This window comes from Notolepis coatsorum, assembly GCF_963971535.1.
Source record: "Notolepis coatsorum genome assembly, chromosome: 16".
NCBI lineage: Eukaryota > Metazoa > Chordata > Actinopteri > Aulopiformes > Paralepididae > Notolepis > Notolepis coatsorum.
In genome coordinates this window covers 78615641-78637316 of record NC_140180.1, presented here as the reverse complement: position 1 = coordinate 78637316, position 21676 = coordinate 78615641, and the positions used below count along the sequence as shown (strand labels likewise).

At 41.0% G+C, this 21676-nt stretch overlaps 1 protein-coding gene across 1 annotated transcript in view; it reads left to right on the top strand.

The window, feature by feature from the left end:
• Positions 1–969: 969 nt before the first annotated feature.
• The window catches only part of lonrf4 (LON peptidase N-terminal domain and ring finger 4), a gene marked incomplete at both ends in the record, with an annotated part of 91442 nt that continues 70735 nt past the window's right edge, over positions 970–21676 (top strand). The window contains 2 exons of the mRNA XM_084331837.1: positions 970–1276; positions 17982–18100. Of these exons, the coding sequence (XP_084187963.1) occupies positions 970–1276; positions 17982–18100 (426 nt within the window). The remainder of the gene's footprint in view (positions 1277–17981; positions 18101–21676) is intronic.

Below are 21676 nucleotides of genomic sequence, written 5' to 3'. Positions count from 1 at the left end.
TGGGGGTCCCTGGGGGGAAAAAGGTTGGGAACCACTGACTTAACTACTCTTACTAGTTACACTGCTGGGCAGTGCTGGCCAGTATGACTTACTAACATAGTGTATGTAATGTATACATGTATCACTGTACATAATAATAATATAACACTGTAGTATACATACATCTGATTAACACTATTACTCAGTAGTATTAATTTATATGATTTATACACTGTTTAATCACTTGTACATTGTATATAGCTATTACACTTTACTGTTACATTTACTGTTACATTTGTGGTCTGGTTAGATTCCAAAGTATTTTTTGTTGTATTGTACTTGTGCTGTATAATGGCAATACATTTAATAATTCAATTACTACAAATTTGTTTACTAATTTTATATAATCTCATCTAAAAATGGAATTGCATTTTTTTTTTTATAAAAATAGTTTATTTTGAAAAGTCAAATCAATGTCTGTCCGGAAGTAGAAGTCCTGATTCCAACTGACTTGACACTGCGCGTACAGCTAGAACCTGGGATACAGTACAGGACAACTTTTCACAGAAGGAGAATTAATTGAAGGCTCGCTCCGTGTAAATATGCAGACAGAAAGAGGAAGACAGCGTGTACGGTAAAGGGAAGATGTTATTATATGCTCCAAAGCAGATACGGCTACTATAAGTTATGATTTACAAATGGATAACGTCGGTGAATGAAACGTTATAGAATAAAACGGAAAGCTATCATTTGGAAAGATTGGGTGCACACATGTGTATTTATTTTGGGAGTAGTGCAGTGTGCCAGCTATGGTTAGATAATAATAAGGTGCGTCTTTTATTGTAGCCAACGCGTTACTTAATTAACCCCGTCCGTTTAATTATAACAATGTTGCGCTCGACAGATAATAAACCTCATAATACTCGTTTGACTTGAGGAATAATAAAGTAAACAAATAAATAATAATAACAACAACAACCAGTGCGGCCAATGGATCTGCTGGAGTGTCCGTCCTGTCTGCTCCTGATGTGGGAGCCTGTCACCGTGTCGTGCGGCCACTCGTTCTGCCGCCGGTGCGCGTCGGGGGGCTACCTGCCGTCCAAGTGTCCGTTATGCAAGGAGCGCTCCTTCAGACAGAAACATGTGAAACACACAAAGAACAACGTTCTGCTGATCAGCGTCATTGAGAAGTGTTGCCCCGGCGAGAGCAGACTGATGTGCCGGATCCAGGAGAAGCTCAGAGCCGGCGACTTCGCAGATGCTTTACGCATCATCACGGACGACGGAATGGAACTAGGTACGGTTTTAAATACTGTCCAGTGTCTACCCACATAACTCTGTGCTAGCATGTACAATAATGCTGTATATATATTAAATATATTAAAACCCAATATGTCTGAATATATCTGCATCCTTTCTATACGTATACGCCTTAATATAACCCATATAACTGTATGATATATATTTTATATATTTATTTATTTATATATCCACAGTTGTCTGTACATACCTGCATATTTAACCCTTGTTACATGTCTGTAGATACTATATCATATATGTATATCCCTTACTCTTACTATACACTGCAGTACTGTATGACACTACCATTAGTGTCTTTAACTCAATAACATGGTCACTGAAAGTTCACATTGCTGTCAGTAGGCTAGTTTTGCGTTTCTAGCTTTACGCACTGCTCAAACTCTTGGCTTTTTTACCCAGTGCCCCAACAAATTATGTCATGACCTCTGTACATCTGGATGACTGAGTGATTGATTGATTGAAAACTTTATTAACAGATTGCAGAATGGGTACAATACAGTACGGCTCAATACACACAATTGTTAACACATTGGTCGCCAAAATCGCTTTCCAGCGTTATTGCCTGCCATGCGTTGACCGCCAACATCGCTGTACAGCGTTTTTGAGATCAATATTTAATTTGTTTGCCATGGCATTCATAATTCATCCACCCAACCCCCGGTGCCCTAGCGGGACCCTAGATGGGACTGCAACGGCTCAATACCGCCGCCTGGTGGATGGTCGGGCGAGTTACACACTCAAAAAACGGAAAGTGTCATCGGTGCGTCGAGGAAATTCCTCCGGTAGTCACATCTCGCTACGGGACTCCTGACAAACACTATAGTACATATGGATCGCTGCCATAACGCAATAATCGATATGATTTCGGCGTTTATTGCGCCATACAAACCGGAAATGGATCTAGGAGATCGGCGTCGAATAATTGGGATCTTTCTCCGCTAGTCTCATCGGCGCACGGTAAGGGGGCAGTAACGTTATTTTCAACCCGATTGTGCATTTCCTTGTTTGCAAACAGTCTGATCAATATATCCACCCATACTACATAAAGCCGTTACTGACGATCAAGGACTTATAAACGACCCCCCCCCCTTTCCTCCACGCATGATGAAGCATAATGTATACCGATCATATACATTTGAATTTTTTAATATAGCGTGTATGGGAAAGAAACGCCAATCGATAATCAATATATGCTTCAGGGCCTATAACTACTGTTTTTGGAATTACAGCAGAAAAGATTAAAAACATACTTATATTCTCGAAGGTATCAACACAACAATGTATGAATGAAAAAATATAACGTTCCCACATCCTGAACGATAGATAATCGATGTTGAATGGGCCATAGTAATGTCAATATAGCAATACAATTAAAAAAGTTATAGCCCTGCAAAGAAGGTAAACATCTCCATAGGCTTTCAACGGTGGCAGAGAGTGGTATAAGATGGGCACAATCCCCGGCGCACAATGTGTTAAGGGGATGCAGACCAGAGAAAGATGTTCGTCTTGTTTACATCAGGGTCCCCCATTTTCAATTCACCATGAATTGAAGCAGATAATATAATATACGCATGCAGATATATTATACGCAGATACAAACAATTTCAACTTGAGTTGGAAGAGCACTCTTGAAAGTACACGCTACTTTTGATTTTGTGTAGATAAACCAATAAATAACTGAACCAGGATCATTTCAATTTGATGCTAAATAAATCAGTATAGCTTACTATTTATTTATAAAAAAATATTTATTGGATTACACCATGATATTATCATAGCATTATTTAACTACCATGGTGACCCTGTGACTTTAACAATGATCATTGTCTTATTTATACAAATCCTGGTATCACACTGTACATCAGTTGAGGTTATTGCATGACTACTAGTGAGGCAGTGCTTCACTAGTAAGTATACAGACAAAAATATATATATATATATTATTACATATTTTTATTATTTTTTTAATATGTATTTTTATTAGAAATGTTTTCCTCTGTGAAAAAAACAATGCCAGTGACATTTTTTTTCTTCAAAAATGTCCAAGTGACAACTCTCTGACCCTGATCCCATAACACATTGATGCTGGTCAGGCTGTCAGCTGTCAATCAGTCACTGCAAATGTTTGCACTGGGCAGGGCTTAAGAATCTAATAATCCAATCAAAATAGGGTATTTGAGAAAGAAAGAAAAAGGCGGTTAGTGAGGCCATGTGCACTTGATTGATTGGCGTTCACGCCGTGTTACATTGTGTTGACAACCTTGAGATCCAATTAGAGAATGCCATGGTGCCAGCTAATGATGATACAGAACTGCAGCTGGACCCTATTGACTGTGGCGTCAATAGCCATCTAATGTTCTAGATTTTCTGTCATCATCTCACCACTGAGACTGACTGTGTGGAATTTGCCTTGAAAGATACTGACATTGAGAAAAGAAGATTAATTTGCCTAATATAATAATTCATATTTTAAGATCTTTATTCAATTGTTCATGAACTTATTGTGCATAGTTTGATGATATATATATGTATATATTTTTTTTTTCTTCTACCTTTTCTCCCCATTTTCTATTTTTTCTCCCATCCCAATTTTGTATTATCCAATTCTACCCTCCCCTGTCGAATGTTGTTAGACCATGCCTCCCACTGGTCGGCTGCAATGTGGATGAAGCCTTGCATCACGTGTCCCCTCCGGTACACAAGGAGGCAGCCGTCGCATCTTTTCACCTGCACAGCGGGATCTCTCAGTGGCGAGGAGTAACGCGTGGGAGGCTCACGCTGCCCCCGATACTTCCTGATTCTGCTGTACAGGCGCACCAACCGACCTGTAGGAGTCGCTGTCCACAACGTCCGATCCCCACCCACCGGCTTTCCCACCCCATAATACTGCCAATTGTATTAGTATGAACGACCAGCCAAGCCGGAAGCAACGCAGAGAGCTGGGCTCGAACCCAGCATCTCCTGCGTTAGTGGCGAGCGCCTTGCCCACTGCGCCACTTAGCCGCCCTATATATATTTTTTATCTCAGTTGAAGTAGTGTAGTTGACGTGAACGTGCCGTCTTGGACTCTGTAAGCTAACTTGTTAGCTTACAAGCTAGTAGCTTAGTAAGCTCCTGTCCGGTCTTTCTCAATTCTTTCCCCCAAAGTCATCGAAACGTTCGCCCAGAGGAAGAACCGCTGTGCTCCCTTCCTCTTCATGTGAGCAGCACACAGCTTTGGTGAGTGAGTGCTACTGCTCTCTGTGGACATTTCGAGACTATCTTAGTTGGCAACTTGGTCCATATATGGGCATTATGCGAGTGCGTGACGCGAGGAATTCCCCTCTGCAGTCTGCAAGCATCCAGTTTACGGAGGAGACCAGACTTACGACGGAGGAGAACAGCGCTGCTCAAGCATGCAATTATGACTTTTGAAGAGAAAAGGATTATTATTGCAAGAGGACGTCCAACTCCCAAACTTGTTGTCGGACAGCAGCGTTTGACTGCACAGATGCTGCACAGATTAGAATGAAGACATCCGACAGCTTTTATGACAAAGTCATCGCAGAATTCACAAAGAATGATCGGAGGATGGACTTCATGTACAAATAAGGTAGGAAGTTTGCATATTTTGAGCATTATTTTGTATATTTGTGTATTGTATTGTAAATAGCTGCTGCGATTTGTTGGCCCGCTGTGGCCGTTGTGTTTATTATGTGCACTGCGTGTGTGTGTGTGTGATGTGTGTGTGTGTGTGTGTGTGTGTGTGTGTGTGTGTGTGTGTGTGTGTGCTGTAGTCAGGGCCGCCTCAGGGGGTGTGCGAGCAGTGCGGTCGCACAGGGCCTCGCGGGAAGGGGGGCCTCGCAAAAAAAAAAAAAAAAAAAAAAATTTATTAATTTTTTTATTATTATTTTTTATTTTTTTTATTTTTTTTTGCGAGGCCCCCCTTCCCGCGAGGCCCTTTTTCATCACAGACCTAAAATCTAGTTTTGCTTATATGCTTATATATTTCACATTAGACACGTTTGTAGAATGTGTCTGACTTGTTCCTGGGTCTGCAGTCCTGCAGCTGCAGACATACTCACTATTGGAGCTCAGCCTCTGGGGTTCTGCAGCAGCATTGGTTTCAACGAAGGGAGTGGTTTTACTTACATCATGTGTAGACAGTGTAGTACGCCGGCAGCGTGAGTCGGCTGTGTTTGACATTTTCGCGCGTGCAGCTTTTGACTATGCTTAGTTATGCCCAATAGCCAAGACGAAGAAAGAGGTCGGTCATTATCAGTCGGTCGGTCACCAACCAAGGAACGTTGACGAAAGGCCTCTCGCTAGCGGGACAAATGGCCGGAGCCTTTCATGGTATAGCCATGTCGGCTAGTAGCTAGCTTAGCTAAATGCTAACTAGCGTTAGCTAACCTAGCGAGGCGAGGCGAGTGGATGTCTTTTCAAAAGAAGGAGAAGAGAACTTGTGAGCAGATAAATCTGTTAGGCAGCAATACGCCGAAATTACACCGTGGGGCCAAGAAAGTCTCCTTCCACGTTGATACTGCGTTATGGTGAGTCAACTTATGATTATATACCCGCCGTGGACCTGAGTCACCTGACCCTATCTCTCTTTCTCTCTCTGGAGCCAAACTGGTCGACTAGCTAATACTACTAGTAGCTAACTGTGTGAGCTAACTGTTAGCAGGCTGTTTAGCGTCAGCTGGGAACGTTCGTTTGATGCTATCAGTTAGCCTTGAGAATAGCAGGCCCTTTGACAGAAGATGTAGTCGGGCCTGCACCATGACAAGGCTCTGGCCATAGCTTCTTTTTGTCCCGCCAGCGAGAGGCCTTTCGTCAACGTGGAGACCTTGCGGCCTTTCGCCCTGCGTTCATCGTGCAGGTAACTTGGATTAATGAAAATGTCATGATGACATTACCCCACTCTTCCTTCCTTCCCCTCCCGAATGTTTTGTTAATAACGATGTTTTTTTCCAGGCAAAACATATGCTACTTCACAACATTTGGAGATACGACATGTGCTGTGTGTGAATGGTCGTTTGTGTAGCTTGGGTAGCGTTGGGCCGTTGGCCAAAGCTGTGTGTCACGTGGCCTGGTGTCACAGTACCTGGCTAGCCTATTTAGCTGATGTCGGCCATTGGCTCCTTGCTGCTTTGGTTTCTCTGTTGACCCTCTTCTTGTTGGATTTAAGTGTTGATCTTTGTCCTTTTGAATCTCTCATACATGCTATAGTCTCTCTCTAACACACACACACACATGACAAACACACATGTTCTCTCTCTCTCTCTCTCTCTCTTTCTAACACACACAGTCTGCCTATGGCGGCCTTTCTCGATGGCTAGGCTCAAGGATCTTCAGTCACAGTGCTCAGGTATTCTGCCACTGTGTACTCTCTGTTTAGGGCCAAATAGCATTTCAATTTCTTTCCAATGTGTCTCTCTCTCTCTCTCTCTCTGTACACTGTATATTGACTGTAGAACGGGAGCTCTCTCTCGCTCTCTCTTTTGCTATATGTTGACTGTATCATGCCCCGCCTCGGGCAGCGCTATTATTTAAGAATATGTTGACTGTATAAAAAAAAAAAAAAAATATATATATATATATATATATATATATATATATATATATTATTATTTTTTTTTTTTTTTACCTTGTGTTGACAACCTTGAGATCCAATTAGAGAATGCCATGGTGCCAGCTAATGATGATACAGAACTGCAGCTGGACCCTATTGACTGTGGCGTCAATAGCCATCTAATGTTCTAGATTTTCTGTCATCATCTCACCACTGAGACTGACTGTGTGGAATTTGCCTTGAAAGATACTGACATTGAGAAAAGAAGATTAATTTGCCTAATATAATAATTCATATTTTAAGATCTTTATTCAATTGTTCATGAACTTATTGTGCATAGTTTGATGATATATATATGTATATATTTTTTTTTTCTTCTACCTTTTCTCCCCATTTTCTATTTTTTCTCCCATCCCAATTTTGTATTATCCAATTCTACCCTCCCCTGTCGAATGTTGTTAGACCATGCCTCCCACTGGTCGGCTGCAATGTGGATGAAGCCTTGCATCACGTGTCCCCTCCGGTACACAAGGAGGCAGCCGTCGCATCTTTTCACCTGCACAGCGGGATCTCTCAGTGGCGAGGAGTAACGCGTGGGAGGCTCACGCTGCCCCCGATACTTCCTGATTCTGCTGTACAGGCGCACCAACCGACCTGTAGGAGTCGCTGTCCACAACGTCCGATCCCCACCCACCGGCTTTCCCACCCCATAATACTGCCAATTGTATTAGTATGAACGACCAGCCAAGCCGGAAGCAACGCAGAGAGCTGGGCTCGAACCCAGCATCTCCTGCGTTAGTGGCGAGCGCCTTGCCCACTGCGCCACTTAGCCGCCCTATATATATTTTTTATCTCAGTTGAAGTAGTGTAGTTGACGTGAACGTGCCGTCTTGGACTCTGTAAGCTAACTTGTTAGCTTACAAGCTAGTAGCTTAGTAAGCTCCTGTCCGGTCTTTCTCAATTCTTTCCCCCAAAGTCATCGAAACGTTCGCCCAGAGGAAGAACCGCTGTGCTCCCTTCCTCTTCATGTGAGCAGCACACAGCTTTGGTGAGTGAGTGCTACTGCTCTCTGTGGACATTTCGAGACTATCTTAGTTGGCAACTTGGTCCATATATGGGCATTATGCGAGTGCGTGACGCGAGGAATTCCCCTCTGCAGTCTGCAAGCATCCAGTTTACGGAGGAGACCAGACTTACGACGGAGGAGAACAGCGCTGCTCAAGCATGCAATTATGACTTTTGAAGAGAAAAGGATTATTATTGCAAGAGGACGTCCAACTCCCAAACTTGTTGTCGGACAGCAGCGTTTGACTGCACAGATGCTGCACAGATTAGAATGAAGACATCCGACAGCTTTTATGACAAAGTCATCGCAGAATTCACAAAGAATGATCGGAGGATGGACTTCATGTACAAATAAGGTAGGAAGTTTGCATATTTTGAGCATTATTTTGTATATTTGTGTATTGTATTGTAAATAGCTGCTGCGATTTGTTGGCCCGCTGTGGCCGTTGTGTTTATTATGTGCACTGCGTGTGTGTGTGTGTGATGTGTGTGTGTGTGTGTGTGTGTGTGTGTGTGTGTGTGTGTGTGTGTGTGCTGTAGTCAGGGCCGCCTCAGGGGGTGTGCGAGCAGTGCGGTCGCACAGGGCCTCGCGGGAAGGGGGGCCTCGCAAAAAAAAAAAAAAAAAAAAAAAATTTATTAATTTTTTTATTATTATTTTTTATTTTTTTTATTTTTTTTTGCGAGGCCCCCCTTCCCGCGAGGCCCTTTTTCATCACAGACCTAAAATCTAGTTTTGCTTATATGCTTATATATTTCACATTAGACACGTTTGTAGAATGTGTCTGACTTGTTCCTGGGTCTGCAGTCCTGCAGCTGCAGACATACTCACTATTGGAGCTCAGCCTCTGGGGTTCTGCAGCAGCATTGGTTTCAACGAAGGGAGTGGTTTTACTTACATCATGTGTAGACAGTGTAGTACGCCGGCAGCGTGAGTCGGCTGTGTTTGACATTTTCGCGCGTGCAGCTTTTGACTATGCTTAGTTATGCCCAATAGCCAAGACGAAGAAAGAGGTCGGTCATTATCAGTCGGTCGGTCACCAACCAAGGAACGTTGACGAAAGGCCTCTCGCTAGCGGGACAAATGGCCGGAGCCTTTCATGGTATAGCCATGTCGGCTAGTAGCTAGCTTAGCTAAATGCTAACTAGCGTTAGCTAACCTAGCGAGGCGAGGCGAGTGGATGTCTTTTCAAAAGAAGGAGAAGAGAACTTGTGAGCAGATAAATCTGTTAGGCAGCAATACGCCGAAATTACACCGTGGGGCCAAGAAAGTCTCCTTCCACGTTGATACTGCGTTATGGTGAGTCAACTTATGATTATATACCCGCCGTGGACCTGAGTCACCTGACCCTATCTCTCTTTCTCTCTCTGGAGCCAAACTGGTCGACTAGCTAATACTACTAGTAGCTAACTGTGTGAGCTAACTGTTAGCAGGCTGTTTAGCGTCAGCTGGGAACGTTCGTTTGATGCTATCAGTTAGCCTTGAGAATAGCAGGCCCTTTGACAGAAGATGTAGTCGGGCCTGCACCATGACAAGGCTCTGGCCATAGCTTCTTTTTGTCCCGCCAGCGAGAGGCCTTTCGTCAACGTGGAGACCTTGCGGCCTTTCGCCCTGCGTTCATCGTGCAGGTAACTTGGATTAATGAAAATGTCATGATGACATTACCCCACTCTTCCTTCCTTCCCCTCCCGAATGTTTTGTTAATAACGATGTTTTTTTCCAGGCAAAACATATGCTACTTCACAACATTTGGAGATACGACATGTGCTGTGTGTGAATGGTCGTTTGTGTAGCTTGGGTAGCGTTGGGCCGTTGGCCAAAGCTGTGTGTCACGTGGCCTGGTGTCACAGTACCTGGCTAGCCTATTTAGCTGATGTCGGCCATTGGCTCCTTGCTGCTTTGGTTTCTCTGTTGACCCTCTTCTTGTTGGATTTAAGTGTTGATCTTTGTCCTTTTGAATCTCTCATACATGCTATAGTCTCTCTCTAACACACACACACACATGACAAACACACATGTTCTCTCTCTCTCTCTCTCTCTCTTTCTAACACACACAGTCTGCCTATGGCGGCCTTTCTCGATGGCTAGGCTCAAGGATCTTCAGTCACAGTGCTCAGGTATTCTGCCACTGTGTACTCTCTGTTTAGGGCCAAATAGCATTTCAATTTCTTTCCAATGTGTCTCTCTCTCTCTCTCTCTCTGTACACTGTATATTGACTGTAGAACGGGAGCTCTCTCTCGCTCTCTCTTTTGCTATATGTTGACTGTATCATGCCCCGCCTCGGGCAGCGCTATTATTTAAGAATATGTTGACTGTATAAAAAAAAAAAAAAAAAATATATATATATATATATATATATATATATATATATATTATTATTTTTTTTTTTTTTTACCTTGGGGTAGTAGTAATCAATGCTATTGGGTCTGTGCTAAATGCTATACACAGTGAGTGCAGAGGTTTTCTAGCATCAGATGTTGTTTGTAGGCCTGTTTGAAGTGTGAGATGGAGGTTATTGCTCTGATGTGGAATGGGATCTCATTCCAGATTTTGCTGTTTATGTGGAACAATGATCTTAGTCCATAATTATTTGTGTAAGCCGGTACTGGAATGAGTGCATGTGGGATTGATGTGGTGATACTTCTTGACTTGTAGCCTATTGTGTCTTGGCAGTAAAGCTGTGAGTGTTGGGGAAGTGTTATTTTAATTTTTTATTTTTTTATTGATCTTTTTCCCCCTCCTTTTTCCTCAGATTTTCTCCCATCCCAATGTTAGTCGTTATGCCAATTCCCAATCCCCTTCCTGGTCGCTGTGCACTTACCCCCCACAGTCGGTCTGGGAGAGTGGAGGCTATCACGTGCTTCCTCCGACACACGTCTAGCCAATCAACCGCTTCTTTTCACCTGGCAGCGCGGACTCTCACTGAGAGGGTGTAACGTGTGGAAGGATCACACTACCCCCCTTAGATCCTATCCGCGCTGAGCAGGCGCCCCGACCGAACTGTAGGAGTCGCTGTTTACAACGACCCGGACCCACCCCGCCAGCTTTCCCACCCTCTAATACTGCCAATTGTATTAGTGTGAACGGCCAGCCAAGCTGGTGACAACGCCGGAGCTGGGAGCTGGATTCGAACAGCGTCTCCGGCGTTGGTGACGAACGCAATCTCCGCTACGCCACCTGACCGCTGGGGGAAGTGTTATTTCTGAGCATAAAATAGAACTTAGTGGCTAGATTTTTTGTGTAGTTCTGAAAGGTTGTAGCAGGGAAGTGTGAGAGTGCAGTACAGTGTTGAGTCCAGGGTGGAAATTTACCATGCATTTTATAAGCTCTTTTTGCATGAAATTGCAAACAAATTGCATGTAGATGTGTTTTGAAACAGTGAGGATGAGAAATGGTCTGATCTTGCTGTAAACAAATAGTTTTTGATTTGCGTTCTTGACTAAGCTATTGTTGTGATGTGTGTAAGTGAGGTGTGTGTCAAGAGTTACTCCAAGGTATTTACTACTAGTGCCTGTTGTCTTTAACTGTAGTGTCTGTCTGCTGTCTTCATAACCACACTGTGTCTGTACTTCTTTATTACATTTATTCGTATCTCTCCCGTCCTCCCCAATTTTTTAACTCGTCACCAGCCACTACTGTCACACACATTGGGGGATGTTTTAAAAATATAATATAATATAATAATCTGTGCTTAACCAAACATTTTTGTCAGCAGCCGCCACTGCTGTACATCATACTGTACCATCATACTGTACCATCATACTGTAGCTGACTATCTGTACATCATACTGTACCATCATACTGTAGCTGTATATCATACTGTACATCATACTGTACCATCATACTGCACCATCATACTGCAGCTGTACATCTTACTGTACACCATACTGTAGCTGTACATCATACTGTACCATTATACTGTACATCATACTGTACTACATCATACTGTACATCATACTGTACCATCATACTGAAGCTGTACATCATACTGTACCATCATACTGCAGCTGTACATCTTACTGTACATCATACTGTAGCTGTACATCATACTGTACATCATACTGTACCATTATACTGTACATCATACTGTACTACATCATACTGTAGCTGTACATCATACTGTACCATCATACTGTACATCATACTGTACCATCATACTGTACCAGTACATCATACTGTACCATGGTAAAATGAAAAATACAATTTAATACCAGCATACTACCACAGTACCTTTTTGTTGTGCCATAGTCCACTGAAGCGTATTTTAGGGCAGTGGGGTCCCCGGGTTTGTGTTTTAATTCCCGGTGGGAACAGGGTAGAAAGGGATCCCAACCTGAGCACGGAGAGCAAAATGGCCACCATGTTAATATGGTCAATGAAGGAAGGGAGACCTGGTGGAAAGCCCTAAAATGTACCCTAACGTACATCTGGATGATTCTGATGTCCTGTTGTCGATGATTAACCTGTGCTGTCCTGAATTATGTGTTATGTGTATGTGTTATGAACAGCCTCTATTTTGTGAAAGCGTGTCCTACTCCTGTGTCTCTGCATCACTAGATCTCTAACCACATGCATACTGATATTGTCCTGATAGGTAACAACAATAATACAGGCCATAACGCAGACAACGTGAGGTAAGGATTCAAGGAGTAGGGACACGTTATGGCAACCATGTTAATCTGGTCAATGAAGGAAGGGAGACCTGGTGGAAAGCCCTAAAATGTACCCTAACGTACATCTGGATGATGCTGATAAGCCTGTTGTTGATGATTAACCTGTGCTGTCCTGAATTATGTGTTATATGTATGTGTTATGAGTAGGGCTGACCTTCGATTTTTTTTGGAATTTGAAGCTTCGTGGCCGAGATTCGATTTTAATTCGAAGCTTCGAGATTAGAAACAAATATATATATAATTTTTAATTTAAAAAAAAATGTATGTTGTGGGACTAAGTAGAGCACTTTGTTCAACTCTATCAGTGCTGTAAAGTTTAAACCTTTTTAAATCTTAGACAAACAAAACACTTTGCTTTCATGAAATATTGTAAGCCGTCATTTGAGGCTTTATAAAAGCAGCACAATGAACACAAATCTGTCAGTGCCGAGTCCGACCTCATCTTAAATAACAAACAGCATTGCTTGTTGTAGTTAACAAAGAGAGGCAGAGTTGATTTACCAAAAAAAGAAAAAACTTTATATATATTTTTTTTTAATAATCGATTTGAATTTTTATATTCAAATCCCATGCCCATCGAACGAAGCTTCGAAGTATTTAAGACAGCCCTAGTTATGAGTCATGAACAGCCTCTATTTTGTGAAAGTGTGTCCTACTCCTGTGTCTCTGCATCACTAGATCTCTAACCCTGCATACTGATATTTTCCTGATAGGTAACAACATTATTACAGGCCATAACGCAGACAATATGATGTAAAGATTCAAGGAGTTACTTAAAGGGACACGTTATGGGAAATGTGCTTACCGTCCTCTCCAGAGTCAGACAAGAAGATACAGTAGATACTAATTTCCTCTCTGTGCGTTCAATAGGAAGCTATCTGGTGTTTTAAGCTAAGCTTAGCTAGTGGTCCATATCCGCTTCCATTCATTTGTGCTAAACTAGGCTAGCTTGCAGTCGGATAGCTTTCTACTGAACGCACAGAGAGGACATTGGTATCAATCTTCTTGTCTGACTCTGGAGAAGACGGCAAGCGCATTTCCCATAATGTTGATTATGTGTTCCTTTAAATGTAACCTAATACCACTATACACTGGTTGCTTATGGTTTGTACTTATCTGTGTCAGAGCCATTTAATACATTTTCTCCCTGCAGTTGTGTGAGAAGTAAAATAAATGTGTCTGTCCTAGATCCTGCAGGTTCTTTGGTCTCTATAACAACACGCGGGGGGGGGGGGGGGGGGGGGGGGCGTGGGAGTGTTTGTGACGTGTTCTTAGCGTAGTAGTGAACCACGTAACGCATCAGCCGCCCTGCTGCCAGTCCAATTAAACATAGCCTTGTTATCTTTCTCACTGCGCTCTCTGCACCTTCACTTCTTGTGTAACAATCTAAATAGTATACCTTGGTAGTAACGCTGGATCCTATATGGTGCATGTACATGTACATGCACACACACACACACACACACACACACACACACACACACACACACACACACACACACACACACACACACACACACACACACACACACACACACACACACACACACACACACACTGGAATGTCCATTATAAAAGGTGTACTGTAGTTGCTCTTGCTGCTTCAAGTACACACAAGAGGAATGCCAGAATTCCTGTCAGGGCCACATCCAATGCATCTCAGAATGCTTGGAAGTCTGACCAGGTCACGATATTGCATTGTTAAAAGGTCAAATCCGCCAGTCTGTGAACACAAATATTCCCCCTATTCCCAAATTTAGAAACAAGAGAACGGAGACTTTAATCTGTGATGTCACCAAGAGAGACACTGTTCTGTTGGCAGTGAATGGGAGGTGGAATTTGAGTAGAATGAGTTTCAATTCATGTTAGTGCTAACCAGTGTTGGGCAAGTTACTTTTAAAAAGTAACTAGTTACTTCTTCCAAGAAGTAACTAAATTACATACTCAGTTACAAATGATAAAAGTAACTCGTTACTTCAGAAAGTAACTATTGCGTTACTTTCAAGATTTTTTTTACATAAACAACATACACAAATCTAAACTATTTTAATGTTGCTGTGGGACAAAGTGATACTAGCCTCCAATCAAATGCCATGTATGTAGATATTATAATTACTATGTTTATATAGTGGATCATACAAATACAAACACAATAGATGTTTTGGAACTTTTTATATGTATTGCCCCTCAACAGGCCACAACTGGGCAACATTAAATTATGCTTGTTAAGCACTATACCAAAAATAAATAACAAATATATACTGATTGATTGAACATTTTAATTAACAGATTGCAGAATGGGTACAGTACAGTACGGCTCAATACACACAATTGTTAAGGGGATCCAGACCAGAGAAACACTTTCGTCTTGTTTACATCAGGGTCCCGCATTTTCAATTCATGACATTTATGACACAACATACAGATATAAGAATCTAATCTAATCATCTAAACTAATCTAATCATGACATTTAAGACATGCATGACATACAGATACTGTATATATCTCTGAGCACCAGACTGTGCTATTAAACCAGGAAGTGCAGCACTATGTTGATAAGGCTGTCAGCAGTATAGCCACTACTGCAGTGCCCTGCGCTGCAACACAACAAGAGTGAACAAAAAACGCTCATGGACCCGCGGTCTGTCGTTGACTGCTTGCTTGTGTTGTTCGTTGGATTCGTTTTGGATTATTTGGGCTCGCCAAACAAACTATCAAAACGTACACTACACGGACCCGCGGTCTCACGCTGAGTCGCTTGTGTTGTCGCTGTGTGTCAGACTCTGGATGCTTTAGACACCCGCCCACCTCTACCTCTGATTGGTTTACCATGACATTTTACTCAACCTCAGCCAATCGCGCACTGCCCACTAACCAGGAAGAATAGTATGCCTCTCGGCGCAGAGATCTGTCTGATGAAAGAAACAGGTTCAATCAGTAACGTGCCGCATTTTTTGGCAGTAACGGTAACAGCGTTATTAAGATTGGAAGAGTAATCCGTTAGATTACTCGTTACTCAAAAAACTAACGCCGTTAGTAACGCCGTTACTTATCACGCCGTTATTCCCATCACTGTCTGGTGCTAACACTACACTAACATTGATGCTGACACTATCGCTAACACTAGCACACCAGCTACTAGGACAGAGAGACTTCGGCTCAGCTTCTTCCCTCAGGCCATCAGAGCCTTGAACACTGAACTCTCCACACACAAGCACACATGAGCACACACACGACACACACACTGTACACGCTCACACACTAGCAGCCACTTTAACATGAGCAAACACACACTCATGGTCACACGTATGGTCACTTTACAAAAGGAAAGGTCACTTTAAGAATAGTATAGTATAACTTGAGATTGTATAATATAGCATGTATAGCAGTGTACATAAAGACCCAGTGCCTCATCCGTAGCTAACAGTGTATTGCACTACCACAGGACCTAGCATGTCCTACCATGCTCTGTAAATAACTCATGTACAGATACCGATATGCCCTACTTTGTTTACTTGTTTTATTGCACAATGTCGTTCTATTGGATTCTATTATATATTACTATTGTGTATTGTTGCGGGCAAGACCCCCCGCATTTCATTGTATACTTGTATGCCGTGACAAATAAAACTCTTGACTTGACAAACGCGAACACCGCTAACGCTAACACTATCACTATCACTATCACTATCACTAACACTAACACTAACACTATATCTATCACTATCACTAACACTTCTGGACCAGAATACACTCTGGTATGTAATATCGTTATAAAATGTATTTATTTTAGGGCTATCAATTGATTAAAATATTTAATCGTGATTAATCGCATGATTGTCCATAGTTAACTGTGATTAATCACACATTTCTTCTCTGTTCAAAATGTACTTTAAAGGGATATTTTTCCCTTTCTGCCCTTTTAAAACACATTTGTTTCTGCTTTTGTAATGTGTGTTATGCGTCAAAAAGATTAGTGGCGTTAATACGCAATCCTTTCTCTTTGTCCGTATTCACCTTGTTACACTTTGTAGCCTGATCAGACCGTTCCTTTACCTGCTTCATTATCAAAACAGCCGCATCTCTTTCTGGGATACATTTGGCGTTCACGTTAGGAGGAGCAAGGATGTCAACGTTTAAAACATCTATATATATATATTAAGGCTGTAAAAGTTAACGCGGTATTAACGCGTTATCGCCCGATTCTATTAACGCCACTATTTTTTAAAACTCACGATTAACTTTTAATAAAAAAATCATTTTTTATTTTTATTTTTTTTACTAGACTTCACTCAGGTGTATTATTGATGCTCTCATTGATACTATGTTTGTTTCTGAAGTGTGTGTGTGTGTGTGTGTGTGTGTGTGTGTGTGTGTGTGTGTGTGTGTGTGTGTGTGTGTGTGTGTGTGAGAGTGATATATAGAGAGAGAGGGGGGTGAGAGAGATGAGGAAGGGGCAAGAGAGAAAGAGAGCTGGCAGAGTGTGTGTGTGTGAGAGAGAGAGGGGGGTGGGGGGTGGGGTGGGGGGTGGGATGGGGGGGGGTGAGTCCTCAGCCCTTGTGTGGGTGAATGTAACAAGTTCCTAATGTTTTCTTTCCCCTATTATTTCATGCACACTTTATTCATTGTTTTAAATTATTATTTTCTTTTAAGTTATTTTGTGCATCACTCTGTTTTGAATTTGATGCAAATTTGCAATGCATGAGGGTCATCCTTTTGTGTTAAATGGCTGCATAAAGCAAGCATTTGTTGACTCGCATGTTGATAAGAGTATTAAAACTTGGAACTTGAAAAAGATCCGTTAAGGTACAAAAAAAAAAGATTGATTTGCGATTGACAATCATGCGATTAATCGAGTTAAATATTTTAATCGATTGACAGCACTAATATATATATATAATTTTTTATTTTTATTTTTTTTAGATTCGATTACATTAAAATGGGTTGGCATCTAACCAGAGTACAAATGTAACAGTAAAGTGCAATAGCAATATACAATGTACAGGTGATTACTGTAAACTGTGTATAAAATATATAAATGACTACTAATCAGATATATGTACAGTGATACAGGTATAAAGGCACTATTGTAGTAAGTCATACTGGCCAGCGATATAACTATAACTATAAATAGTAAGAGTATAGGTAAGGGATTTGTACATATAGTAGGTATGTAAAAAGGATTATATGCAGGTATATACAGACAGATGTATATATATATATATATATACAGGTGCCATATTATGGTACAGTATATATATAACTATATAATTTAAATACATATATATATATATATATGATGTCATGATATAAGAGCTACTGAAAATCATGTGTCATATATCCTCCTCTCTTTCCCTCCCTTTTCCTCTTTCTACCCTCTTCCTCCTCAGTCCCAGACGATTTGAGTCTGAAGGTGTTCAGAGCGGAGGCCAACTGCGGGTTGAGACATTTCTCTGAAGCGCTGACCGACCTCGATGACCTCTGTTGCCTTCGCCCAAACTGGACTGAGGTTTGATTGATTGATTGATTGATTGATTGATTGAAAAGTTTATTAACAGATTGCAGAATGGGTACAGTACAGTACAGCTCAATACATACAATTGTTAAGGGGATGCAGACCAGAGAAAGACTTTCGTCTTGTTTACATCAGGGTCCCCCATTTTCAATTCATCATAACATATATGACACACACGACATACAGATAGACAGTACTGCTACATCTATACATTTATGACATACCAGATTTGCAAATACAGTACTGTTTGTGATACAAAAAGTGTCCAGAAAAGAGTGTATATACATTTGATGTAGAAACTGTACATTGGAGGAGGTTGGGTAGGTGGGGTGGGGTTGGGTGGGTGGCGGGGGACACTGTACACTGTACATTGGAATACTGATACTGATACATACTTGGTCATTTACTGTACAACTGGGTTAGGACATTTGTAGGGGCCAGTTTCGAATTGCAGTCTCCCGTAGGTCAGGGGCGGATTTAGGATTGTAGGAGATCCGGGGCTTAGCCCAGATAGGTGCCCGCGTGAGCGGGCACGGATCTTTTTTACTTCGACACCACAACCTTTAACTTATACCACCACCTTAAAGCGGACAAAAGGCACTAGAGAACACTTAAATTCACACCCTTTAATTAATGAAGCAAACTATAATAATTTATAATAATAATAATAATAATAATAATAATAATAATAATACTAATAATAATAATAATAATAATAATAATAATAATAATAATAATAATAATAATAATAACTGTGTTTGTATAGCACCTTTCATACAAGAATTGCAGCTCAAAGTGCTTCACAGCAGTACAAAAAGACAGGCATAAAATGAGCACAACATTGGCAGATCAAGAGCAATGCATAAAGTGCAGACATAAAGCATAAAATAGATAGCAGTAAAATAGACAAAGTCAAGGTAAGACATAGAACATTAAATCACATCGTTTTTCATATTAGGATCTAAGATCTAGGGTTAACTCGATAAAATAGAATAGTAAATTAGTATTAGAATTAGAATTAGTAAAATAGAATAAAATAATGCAATAGTGCATTGCAATAAAATAGTTATCATCGTATTTTTTCGGGAGGCCGGTAAGGAGTGCATTACAGTAGTCGAGTCGGCTTGAGATAAAGGCATGGATCTGGTTTTCAGCATCCTTTTGATTTATAAATGGCCGTACTTTAGCTATGTTTCTAAGGTGGAAGAATTATGTTTTTGTCAACTTGTTGATTGTGATTTAAAGCTTAGGTCTGAGTCTACCATAACACCAAGACTTAACTCACTCAAATACAGTTAGCAGCTGGATAGACTACAGATAGAAATTAGCTTCTGCTAAATCTGGTGCAAACATATTTTCATGTAACAATGATTAATTGTAAAAAAAAAATATATATATATATATTATTTATAATATTTGTATTTATTAATTTTTTAATAGATTCGGGGCTTTTCAGTAAACATTCGGAGCTTAAGCCCAAGTAGCCACCCCCTAGCCCCGCCCCTGCCGTAGGTGTTCTTTGAGAGTGTTTTTGAAAGTGGGTAGTGATTCACATTCCTTTACAGCTTTGGGTAGGGCATTCCACATTGATGTGGCATAATTGCGAAACGTGTTTAGTCCCTTGTTTGAGCCGAATCTGGGTTTAACATGATTTGTGGAGCTCCCTCTGGTGTTGTGATCGTGGTATTCACTGACCTTTGGGAAGTATTTTGATGATGAGTGAGGGGATGTCGGCTGCTGGACTGGATGTTGTAAGGCAGTGGTCACACCTGATCTACAGTGTGCCCTAGTCTCGCACGGCCAGACCTCTCTGTCTCCACACTATGTTAGCACTGTGGTCTGGCTGAACCTATTATCATTCCGGTATAGGGCGGGAAAACACTCTGGCTTGTTTATATTTCCTTAAACCAATCACAATCATCCTGGGCGGTGCTAAGCAGAGACGGTGCCCTTTGCAAAATAGTCTCTCAGATAGCGGTATGGGAGGATAATTCCTACTGAAATAGTTGGCTAAAGGCATGCTTATACCCACAGTGTCATGATGCCGATCCAGATTATGTCTGCCCTGACTGTATTTTCATCAAGAATAACATCACATTTGATCAAATGATTTTCACGAGGTACAGGGCTGAGGAAGGGATTTGACATTCACGGGTGTTTACATTTTTATTTGATTTCGTTCATGTTTTACATATATAATCATTTTAGTTTTTTGTTTTGCCTATATATATTTGTTTTGTAAGGTTTCAATTAGTACACTCATTTGAGTAGTGGAAAAGGGGTAGGATTAAATAAGTGTATACTTCTTCCTACTCCTTTTCGAACATGTAAATTGAGTTATGTTTTGTTTTTGTTTATTTATTTATTTGTTTGTTTCCATTTAATTTCTAGAGATCAATGATTTGTTTTGATTTTATATTGTTTGTATTTACATGTTTGAAATAAAGATTTCAAATCAAATCAATAACCACACCTGACCTGACCAATGTCCTTTTGGGCAATGGGGCCTTTGCATAGACCTCTGCATGCAGTTTGCAGCAACATAAATCTATTATGGATTAGGTGCAATTGGAGTGTAATCCTACAGCAAACCTGATTTGACTCAAAACACCGATTGGTTTTGCCAGTTTTTTAAACACATAATCACAGAATACATTTTTTGATTTTCAGATCACCATTCCTGAGTTGACCTGCTTAGAACCAGTACAATGTACCCATCCTGCTGACTTGTTTGTGATTATCCTTGTGTTTGGATAAAAGCATCGGCTAAATGACTAAATGTAAATGTACAATTGTGGTAATTCAGTGAGGGAAAAAAAGTTTGATCGGTTGCTATGGGAGATTAACATTGGCTAACCTGTGCTAGCAGGGGATGAATACATTGTCACAGTTGCTGTGGATGTTTTTGAACCACTAAATAACTTGTAGCAAACTACTTTCATTACTTGTTTGTGAACTAACTAGCTGCCTGATCTCCTTTACAACTACTGACAGATATGAACCCAAGTAGAGTATGCAATCTCTTCAGGGAAGCAGATTGGATGATATCTGAAATGTTTTGATTTAGTTGATATCCAGGGGGATAGTGATAATTCAGTCATAATTTTCACAACAACAACAACAGTTCTAACATTTGGGCAATTTTACATCAACATACCCTCCGTAAAAAGATGCGATGAGATTGTAAAAAAAACATGATTTTCATTGTACTAAATCTTGTTTTTGTGTTTTTTGTTAGATTCCATTGATGTTATGTCATTTAGAATGTTATGCAAGCTACTTATGTCACAGCGCAACTGACAGTAGTTATGTCATTGAGTAGGTCTAAACAGTAGCTCACATGTTACATGACTATACTTATGTTTACTCAGCTGTCCAGGGAATCTCCAGAGGTCCATTCATTATAGAGTTATGAAACAGCCGATCAGCTCTTAAGTGCATCTGGAGACTATTGCCTTGTCTCCATTAGCTATTTTCAGCCTGGCTGGCTCTAGCCCTGGTCTAGCATGGTATGGCATGGTTGTGTTTGTGTCTCCATTAGCTATGTTTAGCCTGGCTGTGTCTAGCCAT